We start from the raw sequence: 13035 nt of genomic DNA, 5'->3' as shown, positions 1-13035 counted from the left end.
GTCCTAAATGCGCTGCACACCCTTAGCGCAATTGGCCGGTATGCCGAACATATCTTCCTCCGGTTGACAGCGTGGTTCAACGCTCCCGCCCAGACAGGGGCCGCGTATAGCAGGATCGACCTCACCACTCCCGCGATGAGTAGCCTGCGACTATACTTCGGCCCTCCCACGTTAGGCATCATCCTTGCAAGGGATGAGCTGGCATTTGCTGCCTTTTCTCGCGCATAATCCAAGTGTCCCTTGAAACTCAGCTTGGCATCGATCATCACCCCCAGGTATTTGACAACCGATTTTGAGACGACCTCACGATTACCAACCCGGATGGTAACCGTGTTGTTCTTCCTACGGTTGGTAATGAGGACCGCCTCCGTCTTTTCGTCCGCCAGGTCCAGCTTGACCATTCGTAACCATGACTTGATGGTATGAATGGCTTCATTTGCATAAAGCTCCACGTCCTCGGGATGCTTTGCAATTGCAACTACCGCCAAGTCGTCCGCAAAACCAATCAGCGTTGTCTCCTCCGGCACGCGAAGGCCAAGCACTCCGTCGTACATTATGTTCCACAGCAGCGGTCCCAATACAGAACCTTGAGGCACACCTGCTGTCACAATGTACTCCTTCGGCCCGTCGTCCGTCTCGTACCAGAGAAGTCTATCCGAAAAGTAACTCTCGATGAGCCGAGCCAAGTAGCTAGGAACACCCAGTTTGGCCAAAGCGCCCTTAATCCAGCCCCAGTTGGCTGAGTTAAAAGCATTTTTGACGTCCAGCGTCACCAGAGCACAGCATTTGCCCATGGCCATCGCATTTCGAGCCAATTCCACGACCTTTGCTACTGCATCGACCGTAGAACGGGCTCGCCGAAACCCATATTGCTGAAAGGTACTCATCTGAAGGAGCTCCTGCCACGACATCTTACCCGAGTTTACCGGTACCATGGGAACCGGAATGGAAATCTGAGTGGTTATCTTCCAGGAGAATTCCTTTAGGATATATCCTCTGTCCGGTCATTTGCGGTTGTCTCCCTTGTGGGAGTTCCATGGTGGTTGTTTCCATACTGTGGGCAGAACTCTTCGTGGGCTCAAGGATGGTCCGCTGCACAACTCAGGCTAGATAGGTCCGGCATTCATTGGTTTGAGCCTGAGGCCGATTATAAACCAATGTCGCTGTGCCAGTTATGGCGGGACTCTGATCAATTCGATATGATGTAAACAATTCTCTGGGAATATCAAAAAGAACTTTAGCTGCAAAATGAGGGAGTTGCTATCCTTCGTATATGCTACGGGTTAGCTCTGAATAGCTCCCATTGCTCTCCCTGTAGTGGTTACGCCTTTGAAACTTGTGGCATCAAACGGCGTACTAATTATGCTCGTCGAACGGCCCACTATACCCTACCTACCTGTCCCAGCAAGATGAAGTCATATATACTCCCATGCTAATCCTATCGAGATGAAGAGCGAAATCTAATTTATGTCCATATGGGCGTAATTATAATCAATAATCAGTATATAGGCGGATTGGAGGTTCCGTCAAACGGAATACGACAGAAAAATGCATGAAGAAAGAATATATTCTTGCATTTTATTGTCTTAAGGATTATAAGTACAAACTGCCTTCATCCAGATCGAGCAGGCGGCAATCAGGGCGAGATCTTGGGCTGCACATTAATGAAGGCAAGACAAAATATATGGCGGCAACGTCAACACCGAGGACGAATCAACCAACAACATCAAACCGCACTGGTCAAACACGAAGAAGAATAAGGATAGGAGAATAAAACTTTGAGACCGTTGACAATTTCTCCTATCTAGGGTCGAAAATCACAACCGATAACAGCTACGATGATGAAATCCGCGCACGGTTGTTGTCAGCCAACAGAGCCTATTTCAGCTTACAAAAACTGTTCCGCTCGAAACATCTCACCATAGAGTCAAAGCTCTTACTGTACAAGACAATGATCTTGCCAGTCCTCGTGTATTCTTCGGAGACTTGGGTTTTTAGCAAGAAAAATTCCGAACTCTTGGCCGCGGTCGAGAGAAGAATCCTCCGAAGAATTTCTGGCCCCCTACATGAGGATTCCGTAGCCTACACAATGACGAAATCTATAAGCGATACCACGACCGTCCGGTTGTGGCTAAAATCCGGCTCAATAGGTTACGGTGGGCGGGTCACTTAATCCGTATGGATGAGGATGATCCAGCCCGGAAAGTCTATAAGGGGCAATATCTACGGTAGAAAAAGAAAACGAGGCAGACCCTGCCTAAGATGGAGCGATGGCGTAGGTCAGGACGCCAGACAGCTTTCGGGGATATCGAATTGGTGGACCTGGGCGCAAAACCGGGATGTCTGGAGTTCCTTATTAAGGCAGGCCTAGACCGGATACCGGTTGTTGCGCCGTTGATGATGATGATCCCCATGAAACAGGCACAATCACTGCCAGCGGCGCCCAGAACTGACCGATTCAAATACGTCGGATCAACGCTATCAGTCAATGGAGAACTGCGTTATGAAATTTCTTCATGTATTAATGCACCCTGGATGAAGTGGCGTTCTACATCTGGTGTTCTTTCTTATCGAAGTATCAAGGAACGTCTCAAATCTAAAATTTACCGCAATTTCGTCCGTCCTGTCAACCTCTACGGTTCTGAGTGTTGGCCGACTATAAAAGACAATGAACTGCGTCTTGTGGTAATGGAGACGAAGATGTTGCTTTGGACTAGTGGCATGACACGTTTTGATCACATCCGAAATGAGGATATCCGCGATCGTTATGGGGTTGCACTGAGACCGGCTGGAACAACGGTGGCTTGATACTCTGGATGGGGATTTAAAAGCCTCGAGATTGCACCCAGATCAGGCATTCGATAAAGCCAAATGGCGAAACCGATCAAAAGAAGAATATTACACTATTTATCCTTATTTATTCTTTTCTGCTTCTGGAATGATGATCTCACCCCTTAACAAAGTGTTTATTGAAAAAGTAAGATATTTACATTTATTCATTATCCTAGAAGAAATAAAAATAAAAATTCAGACTCGAATACCTTGGCTACTTCCACAAATTTCCCTTGTAGTCCCGTGTAAGCCGATGGAGGATTCCGGCTTCTTCCCTTTTCTTAGAAATACAAAATTTCATTGCGGGAGCGACAAGCAAATGCTTCGATGCATTTTCAAGTCTTCGATAGTTTTGAATTCCCGATCGCAATCACATGTGAATGAAAAATGCAAACGTGCATTTTGATGTGTTTTCAAGAGTTCCGAGGTTTCAAATTGTAGATCACAGCAAGGACATTTGAATGGCTTCACCGAAGAATGTTTGGTTGAGTGTTGCTTGAGCATTTGATAGATTTTTTGCCGGTACTTGAGTACACAATCGTGTTTTTTGTCAACAGGAACTAATTTTTCACATTTGGTACATTTCTTTTTTGGCCGGTTATCATACACAAGGTTGGTATATACCAGTCGACATTTCTTTATTTTGTGGGGACTTTCTACGTCGTGAATATGCGTTATGAAGTGTTTTTCGAATTGCTCTTGGTTAACGCAAATTTTTTGACAACATTTACACTCAATGAATTTGTGTTGATGGGTTAGATGCTTCCGTAGCGATGCATAATTTTGTAAGGGGCTACCGCATAGTTTGCAGACGAAATCGCATAGAGGTTTCTTTGCTGTGCAAGTGAAATCCGACTCAGGTTCCGATAGTTCTTTGTGCATGATATCTTGGTGGTTGCTAGCTGTGTTATCACTAGTCGAGTCGTCGTCACTGCTAATTTCGATACATTCTTCAGTTTCGGACCTCACCTTGTATTCCGATAGGAGAAAATCCAGATCTACATTTCCATTTCCTTCCTTTTCTTCACTAGGTGCTTCCACCTTAGCGTTGGCAACAGGCGAAGAAATGTTTGGTTGATTATCGTTGACGATAGGCAAAGGAGCGGTATTTTGTCCAAGTGGAGGATGCTTCCCTCGATAGTGATTGCCAAATTCGAATATATCAGGAAAGGATTCTTCACATATATTACAAACAAGAATATAATTTACATTGTCCAGGGTGTAGATTTCGCCGCATTTCAACAGTTTCACTTTGATGTCGACCTGGTCTGCATTCCAATCGAAGCTCTCCTCTTTGATGTTTTCTGTATAAACCTCAGCAACTACGGTGTCGTCGCTCATGATGCGGCTTCTTAATTAAGAATACTGAATTCCGAAGAACAACCTCACAGAACCCCCAATTCCTACAAATGTAAACAAGCTGAAATGACAGACGAGATTGTTGTCAAATAAATCATTACAGGTTATCCATTGTTTCATGTCTTGCATGAATAATCTTTATTGCTACATGATGGTACCAAAGTCGGGTTTTTAACGTTTTGGTCCTCAAAATCTTCTGAGATTTTACCACGGTGCAGCACGTGGTAAAATGTGCCATCATATGTCGCTCTGAAAATAGCTATTGGTTTTTCCGGAATGCCCCTATCGCATAGAGCACTCCAGATACACTTCCTGCTCATGTTATCGAAAGCTTTTTCGAAATCGATGAAGACCAGGTGTAGCGAAGGTCTAAACTCTCCGCACTGTTCCAAAATGATTATAAGGTGTTGATGTGGTCAATACAGGAGGAACCAACCTACTCTCTGCCGATCAAGCTTCCCAAGTGTTCTTTGATGCGTTCCGGGATTATTTTAGTCATTATCTTTGCAACAGTATGGAGCATACAGATACCCCTCCAATTGTCACACTCAAAACGAGTGCCCTTATGTGGAATATTAACGATCATTCCCTTTTTCCACCCCCTGAGAAAGGTCTCGGATTCCCAAGATTTCCGTACGAGTGGAAGCAGCATATCTACAGTAACTGTAGGTGCAGCGATAAATAACTTTGCAGGGGACTTTGAAGCTTCGCGGCTTTACTCCGTATGATTTCTCTTCTGCTTGGGGGGACGGTCCACAACAGCATGTTACGTTGACTAGCCATTTTATCCACAAGAGGAGGGACTTCATTGGATGTGATACAGTTAGGAACCGTGTGTGTTCTTTACACCTCTTTAGTTGTTCATCATCGTGGATCGTCGAAATATTTGCGATCAGATGCATGTTCTTTTGTAATGCGGTATGCAATTGCGTGGCATCTTCTGCTTCCCTAAGCAAATTCTCTCTTGCCACGGTGCACATTACCCGGCATCGAATTTTGAGTGCATCACACATGCCATCACTTGCAGTAGTCAATAGAGCTTTCAACCCCTTCCATTCATTGATCCGCTTCCACGATTCTTCTTCGGAACGTGGCCTGTCTAGCACCCGCGAAATTCGCAGGCGGATTGCTCAGTATATCTGCCGTCCGATCTGCAAGATAGCTGTTCCACTGTCGAGCGACATTTGAATCGTGCATGCGGTAGATTCTGAACTTGGGGGATCGCAGCTTCCCAACCCTGCGAGAAGTGGCGGCTCTTTCGGGGTCGATGTCAGCGATTCTCCTGTTACCCACATCCAGGAGACAAGTCCTCAATCTACTACTGATCGTGAAGAGGTCGATCTGGCTGCTCGTATGGTGTCAGTCAGTAGTTCTGACCATCTAGCTGGCATAATACCTGTGTCCTAGGTAGTAGCCTCGAGAAAGTCTCTCGGGGAAGAGCGAACTGCTAATGACCGATACATACTGGGACACACGGGGAGTCTCCGGAACCGTCGTTAACTCCTTGTCGATGTCGATGGGGTAATGTGAGCCCAGCTCTGCCAAGGTGGTAGTTGTGGCGCGTATCAGGAGCCAGCCCCTTTGGGACCCTAGTCGGGTAGTGTGCATTGAACTGGTATTAGTAAACTGCGTTGCCCTGAGCGAGCGCTGATCCGTCCGTCAGTTCTGGGATCAGCTAATCGTAAGTTAAGCCTCAGGGAACTGAGGTAGGGGCTTTGTCCCCGAGGGTATACCCATTGCGGCCCGCTCCCTTGCACACGATGCGCTGGTAAACAATTTAAATGGCGAACAAAAACAAATCAAACGAGGAGATAGTGGAAGTGGAGATTGAGCTGGCTGCGTTTATTCGCAACACGAAAACGCGCCGCTCACCTCAGCGCCCAGCGAAGGACGCAACAAGGGCTGAAATACCTGACGAGACATCGGAACAAACAGACGGAGAGAAGGACTCGCAAAGTGATGCGGCACCTGGAACGGAGACAAGAATCCACACCATATCACGCAGTGCTATAATTGCGGAAAGAGGGACTGTGGAAACTCCCGAAACTAACCAAATAATAATAATAATCGTTGGCGCAACAATCCATGTTGGATCAGGGCCTTGAAGTGTGTTAGAGCACTTCATTCAAGACCGTAACGGTACACTAGGAGGCAATGTGGTCAGCATTGCGCTAACAACTAACCAAATGGTTCCGAATATAAGTCGAGGGTTGTCGACTACTCTGGCGCAAGCTGAAGAGGAAAGGCTTATTAAGAAATGCGCGGCAGTTGTGAAGCGCATGCGATTTGCGACGTTCCGCCAGAAAAACGTCAGCAAAGGGGTGAAAAGCGGACTAAGGAAACTGGAGGAGCTCCTGGACAGGATTTCATATTATAGGCGGACATGGAGAGTACGAGAAAATCCGCAGGAAGCAGAAACAACCGCGCATTCCGACGAGAACACTACGAGTACCAAACGGATCGCTGACAGCTCATTGCAGAGCGAACTGGGGAGAAAAACGAAAGGAGGAAGGGAGATATGAAGGAGATTTTACTCAGGTACTCTCCAGGGCTCAAAAGAAGAAGGCGAAGAGGAACAAGAGACAGTACGTCGCGCCATTAGAAAAACCTCTGCCTTCAATTAAGGTGGACACGAAGGACGGAACACCAACAGAAAAGGTGGGGAGACGAAGAAGGACTAGACCGCCAGCTCTGCTTATTAAGCCGACGGAAGGCAAGACTTTTGCGGAAGTCCTAAGTGAAATCCGTTACAACATTAAACCCGAAGATAACGGAGCAGAAGTGTCTTCCATTCGTAAAACGAAGGGTGGTGGAGTTCTAGTCGAACTAGGCCCGAAGATCATAAATAAAGTTACGTCCTGTGAAGCAGTCAAGGGGCTTTTGAGAGAAAAAGCTTTGGTTTCCAGCCTGGAACCCACGTGTTTCCTGGGAATCCGAGACCTTGACTACCTCACAGAAAAGAACGAGGTAGAAGAAGCCATCAAACGCGAATGTCCGGAGGTAACCAATTCCCGGATTGGTATCACCTCTGCGAATTCCCGAGGCCGAAAACTCGCTGTGGTGGAAGTTGCCGAACAATACTCGAGGAAGCTTATAAACAGCGGGAAAATAAGAATTGGTTGGATAGTGTGTAGGATACGAATCCGGGCCGTCCCAACCAAAAGTTACAGATGTTTGGATTATGGGTACACATCTGGAACTTGTCAGCGACCTGACAGAAGGGCAACATACCGTAAATGCGGTCAGGTAGGCCATAAAGCGAACACCTGCAAAGATAAAGGAAAGCTGCGTCCTATGCAGGGACCGTGACGCAACTGATGAGAACATTGCGCACACTGCGGACTCGGGCTACAAATCAATATGCACCGAAGTGCAACCGCTGACGAGTTGCTAGCGCAGTTCGCTGTGGAAACCAAAGTTGATTTAGTACTCATCAGTGAGCAATGCTGACCACATTGCCTCCTACAGTGTACTGGAGTGTACCGTTAAAGTCTTGAATGAAGTGCTCTAACACACTTCAAGGCCCTGATCCAATTGGATTGTTGCGCCAACGATTATTATTATTATATAGTGAGCAGTACCAAAACAAGGACCCAGTTTCATGGCATCCTGACATATCAGGTGCCGCTGTCATATGGGTCCGGGACGGCATCCTCCTTAGGGTTCTTGCCCAAGGCCAAGGGGACGGCTTTGTCTGGATTCGGTGTTCAGGGATAACGTTTTTTAATATCTAGGCTGGATGCCTTGGAGGACGCTATCACAGATGGCGGATCCTGGTTAGGAGTGACTTCAAAGCTAGGGTACTTGAATGGGGTATGCCTCATACAGACTTCAGAGGGAAACAAATTTTGGAAATGGCGGCGAGAACAGGACTGGTAATTTTAAACACCGGATCCACCCCAACGTTCCGGCGCCCAGGCTGCGAGGGAAGCATTCCAGACGTAAGCTTCGCGTCGGAATCATGGTGGACGGGTGTTCTGGAAAACTTCTCGGCAAGCGATATATTGCTTTCGAAGTAGTGGACACAAACTCTCGGTGTGCGCCACGACGGCGCTCTTTCTGTGCATGAAACGTTGCGAAAGTGAACACCGGGAGGTTTGTTGAAACTCTTGGAACTCGGGTACTCCTGGGGGTGGTGATCCTGTAGCCTGTCGTAAATTCAGTTAAGAACCTGATAACGACGTGACAAACTTTTTATGTATTGGTGGACAGTGGAAATCGCAGAGCTCCAGAAGGAGTGTTGCTAAACCGCTTAACACAACGTCTAAGCGACCGGGAGGATTCATGTACCATAGTGACGGAGTGCAAATCAGCCAAAAGGAGATTCCGCAGCGCAATAAACAAGAGTAGAGCTCACTGCTGGCAGGATCTGGTCGACGAGGTGAATGGGGACCTGTGGGGACTCGCTTACAAACTGGTAACCCGAAAAATCGGGGTTCTGAGGAAACCCTGTTCACTTAAGACCGAGCAGATGGACCGCATTATAAGGGCACTATTCCATCCGCACCCCGTATGGGATGATGATGTCGGCGCGGAGAGCGCAGAAGACTGTCCACTTTTCTTTATAAAAGAGTTGGAACAGGCAATCTCCTCTGTGAAAAGCAAGAAGGCGCCAGGACCTGATAGTATTCCAGCAGAGGTATACAAACTGGTATTCCAACATCGACCAGACCTACTGCTCGGCGCATTCAATGCTTGCCTGAAAGAGGGTACTTCCCTTGCTCGTTGGAAGGTGGCGAGGCTTGCGCTGATCCACAAAGGGAAAGGAGACCCCGAGTTGTCTTCATATCGCCCATTGCTAAAAAAGTGCTCGAAAAGCTCATCAGAAGTAGACTCGCTGAAGCGATACTCGCTGTCGGAGATTTATTTCCCCGGCAGTTTGGTTTTAGAGCAAGGAGATCCACAGTTGATGCTGTCATGCAAGTCATGGATTCCGTTCGATGAGCGGAGGCACGTAGCTTCCGAACTCGACGGGTGGTGCTCCTCGTAACGCTTGACGTCGCTTTTAATTCCGTAAGATGAAAAGACATTCTAGGCACACTAGACAATACTTTCCACGTGCCGAACTATAATATCTCTTACGGATATTGAGGGATTATCTGAGGAACCGCTCCCTACTCTATGAAACACTAGAGAGTCAGAGGAGGATGAAGGTCTCGTGAGGGGCAGCACAGGGATCCATCCTAGGGCCGGAACTCTGGAACGCTACTAGGCTACTTAAACTCGACATGCCAGAAGAGTCGCGCCTGGTCGGTTATGCAGATGATGGTGCGACGCTTGTTTCTGGACGCACTGCCGAACAGGCGCAAAGCAGACTCGGTATATTCAAGCGACGAGTAAGCGGATGGATGACTCATGGTTTCAACCTTGCACTAGAAAAAACCGAAGTAGTCATCCTGACTAAAAAGAGAATTCCGACCCTGCGTCCCATATCGTTCGGCGAGTCGATTATCGAGTCAAAGCCAGCGGTAAAGTACCTCGAGCCGACTCTTCACTCAAAGATGAGCTTTTTGAGCAAATCAAAGCAGCAGCGAAGCAGCTAGACTTTCGGCATTAAGTAGGCTAATGGCAAACATTGGGGGTCTTACGTCTAGCAGGCGAAGTCTACTGATGAATTCAACGCAGTCTATCTTGCTCTACGGTGCAGAGTTATGGGATGACGCCTTGGCAAGGAGGGGGAGCTTTGCAAGTGGCCTCTGTGTACCACATTGTTTCTGATCCGGTCGTGATGGTGATCGCGGGAGTGATTCCCGTTGCCCTTCTTGCTAGGGAGCGTCAAGCCATATACAAAGGCAAAGAAGATGAGCCAAGGGAGGTTCTTGCTCGTGAAGAACTGCAACGCACTCTAAACGAGTGGCAGTTCTCTTGGCAAGATGAAACCAGAGGCAAATGGACTGTGCGTCTCATCAGCAACTTAGGTGCGTGGCTGAATTGGAAGCATGGTGATACTGACTATTTCCTTACCAAATTTTTAAGTGGACATGAAAGTTTTCAGTCTTACCTGCACACGATTGGAAAGGCGCGATCTCCGGAGTTGTGGACGACGCCCATTAAACTTTTTTTCTTGTGGAAGGTGGGATGGGGTTCGTCAGTAGTTCTATTTAAACACAGGTGATTTCTCTCCAGACAGCATTGTCGAATAAATGCTGAGAGGTGCTGACAGGTGGAGCCGTGTTGCTCATTATGTTTGGGTCCTTCTCGTTACTAAGAAGATAGAGCTTGACCAATGGAGGAGCTGGATGGCAGGGGGTTCCTTAAACTAACAGGTCCCTTCCTCCTCTCCCCTCCGGTTGGTGAAAGGAATTCCCTGATTTGAAGGCTCCGCAAGGCGGGAGAGTTCGGGGATTAGCCCGAAGTAATGTGAGAAACGGTTCCAGACTAGCTTACTGACGATGGGGAGGTGTTTAGTCGGTAGTCTGACGGCATACCGAATCTGGAGTTCAACACTGTGTGCGCAAATGCATTCACCTACCTCCAGGTCTGTTTTTCTTATTATGGGGTTGGTCTAATATACCGGATAAAGAGCACCATGGATCAAAATGTCTATGCAGATATTTTGCGGCAAGTTATCCTTCCGGATGCTAACTACGAAATGCCTATTAAATGGGTCCTGCTGGACAATGGCCCAAAATATACGTCAAAAAAATCGTTTTTGGATAATGAAAGTGTCGTCATGGAGTGTCCTGTTAAATCGTCTGACTTCAATCCAATAGACAATCTTTAGACGGACGTCAAAAAAGCTGTTTCGAGTCAAAAACCAAAAAGTAATAGTGACTTTTGAAGTGTAGTAAGAAATTTACTTTCGTTTTCCCTTTGCTACACTTATTGACTTCATTTTATCACTATATTCTGGTTTTAATCAAACTTTGAAATTCATTTTTTGCTCTTTGACAGTTCATGAAGTCAGCACTGTTATTATTTTTGCCGCCATTGTACATGCATGCTCGGAAGCAGGAGCAATGTAAGTTATGGAGTCCCGAATGAAACAATTTGAATCTTGGAATTGAACCTTTTTTTATTCGCGGTTTGAATGCAATTAATTACAATTTCGTTTGTTAATTAAAATGTTACCTCGCAGCGGAAATGCACAGGTGCGCATTTAAATCGTTCGTTCCTCAAAGGAATGTTGCGTTTTAGGTAAAAGAAAAGAGTCATATTTCGCACCAAAAATCTTTGATAATTTTGAATTTCAGCAATCATATGTGAATGAAAAATGCAAAGGTGCATTTTGATGTGTTTTCAAGAGTTCCAGAGTTTCAAATTGCGTATTACAGTCAGGACATTTAAATTTCTTTGCTGAAGAATGTTGTTTCGAGTGTCTCTTAAGCATTTGGTAGATTTTTTGTCGGTATTTGAGGACACTTTCACGATTTTTGCTAGAAGGAACTATTTTTTTACATTTGGGAGCTGTTTTCTTTACCCGGTTATCATATACAAGATTATAATATAGCTGTCGGCATTGTCTAATTCTGTTGGGATTGCTTATGTCGCAATTATGTGTTGCGAAGTGTGTTTTAAACTCCGTTTGGTTAATGCAAATTTTTTTGCAGTATACGCACTCGATGAATTTGTGTTGATGGATTAGATGCTCCCGCAGGGATTCGTCATTTTGTAATGGGCTACCACATATTTTGCAGTTGAAATCATACATGGGTTTCGATACTATGGAAGTGGAATTCGACTTAGGTTCCGATATTTCTTCCTGCATGATATTCTGGTGGTTGCTAGCAATGTTGTCATTGGTTGAGTCGTCATCACTGCTCAGTTCGATACATTCTTGAGGTTCAGGCAAGTCTTCCTCTTTCATCTTGTATTCCGATGGAAGAAAATCCAAATCTGCAGTTCCATTTCCTTCCTTTTCTTCACTAGGTTCTTCCATGTTATCGTTGTCAACAGGCGGTGGAGTGCTTGGTTCATTATCGTCGACGATAATTATAGGAGCGTTTGGTTCAATATCGTTGACGATAGGAGTGTTTAGTTGATTATCGTTGAAGATAGGCAAAGGAGGAGTATTCTGTTCGAGGGGAGGATGCTTCCCTCGATAGTGATTGCCAAATTCTAATGCATCAAGAAACGATTCTTCACATATATTACAAACAAGAATATAATTTACATTGTCCAGGGTGTAGATTTCGCCACATTTCAACAGTTTCGCTTTGATGTCGGCCTGGTCTGCATTCGAATCGAAGTTCTCCTGTTTGTTGTTTTCTGCATAAACCTCAATAACTACGGTGTCATCACTCATGCTGCGGCCTCGTAATTAAGAATTCTGACTTCCAAAGAACAACTTCACAAAACCCCAAAATCCTACTCTCTGCAAATGTAAACAAACCGAAGTGACAGCCGAGTCTGTTGTCAAATAATGCCATGACTGCATTCAAACTTGGAATGAATTCGGGTGAATGGAGGTTCCATTCATTGCGTGAATTCACTCGAGACATTGAGTGAATTTGGTATATTGTGGAACCACCATCCATCCTCATGTAGGAGGCCAAGAGTTCGCAATTCTTCTTGCTAAGAACCCAAGTCTCCGAGAAATACATGAGGACTGGCAAGATCATTGTCTTGTACAGTAAGAGCTTTGACCCTATGGTGAGACGTTTCGAGCGGAACAGTTTTTGTAAGCTGAAATGGCTCTGTTGGCTGCCAACAACCGTGGCCGGATTTCATCATCGTAGCTGTTATTGGTTGTGATTTTTCACCCTACATGGGAGAAATTATCAAAGCTCTCCTATCTTTTTCTTCCCGTTTGACCAGTGCGGTTTGATGTTGTTGGTTGGTTGGTTTTGGGTGCTGACGTTGCCACCATATACTTTGTCTTGCCTTCATTGATATGGAGCCCAA

At 46.0% G+C, this 13035-nt stretch overlaps 2 protein-coding genes across 3 annotated transcripts; both read right to left on the bottom strand.

Moving 5' to 3' along the window:
- Nucleotides 1-2902: 2902 nt before the first annotated feature.
- On the bottom strand, nucleotides 2903-12419 carry LOC119655967 (zinc finger protein 81-like). 2 transcript variants are annotated; one of them, XM_038062198.1, is made up of 3 exons: nucleotides 12305-12419; nucleotides 4042-4252; nucleotides 2903-3873 (listed from the first exon to the last, which is right to left on the bottom strand). In XM_038062198.1, the coding sequence occupies exons 2-3, from the start codon at nucleotides 4171-4173 to the stop codon at nucleotides 3130-3132; spliced, it is 876 nt and encodes a 291-aa protein (XP_037918126.1). In that variant the 5' UTR covers nucleotides 4174-4252; nucleotides 12305-12419; the 3' UTR covers nucleotides 2903-3129. The 2 variants fall into 2 exon arrangements, with proteins under 2 accessions (XP_037918126.1, XP_037918125.1); XM_038062197.1 differs by having other exon boundaries at nucleotides 2903-4252.
- On the bottom strand, nucleotides 11188-12557 carry LOC119655966 (gastrula zinc finger protein xFG20-1-like). Its single transcript, XM_038062196.1, has 2 exons — nucleotides 11379-12557; nucleotides 11188-11288 (listed from the first exon to the last, which is right to left on the bottom strand). Exon 1 carries the CDS (start codon nucleotides 12434-12436, stop codon nucleotides 11381-11383), a length of 1056 nt encoding a protein of 351 aa, XP_037918124.1. The 5' UTR covers nucleotides 12437-12557; the 3' UTR covers nucleotides 11188-11288; nucleotides 11379-11380.
- Between the last annotated feature and the right edge of the window lie 478 nt (nucleotides 12558-13035).

Source organism: Hermetia illucens, chromosome 4 (genome assembly GCF_905115235.1).
Source record: "Hermetia illucens chromosome 4, iHerIll2.2.curated.20191125, whole genome shotgun sequence".
Lineage (NCBI taxonomy): Eukaryota > Metazoa > Arthropoda > Insecta > Diptera > Stratiomyidae > Hermetia > Hermetia illucens.
The sequence above is the reverse complement of the archived record's forward strand: the minus strand, read 5'-3'. Positions and strand labels throughout refer to the sequence as shown.

What these genes read in the sequence shown, in the direction of transcription:
- LOC119655967 (XM_038062197.1), bottom strand. Translation starts at nt 4,173, where the DNA reads ATGAGCGACGACACCGTAGTTGCTGAGGTTTATACAGAAAACATCAAA.
- LOC119655966 (XM_038062196.1), bottom strand. Translation starts at nt 12,436, where the DNA reads ATGAGTGATGACACCGTAGTTATTGAGGTTTATGCAGAAAACAACAAA.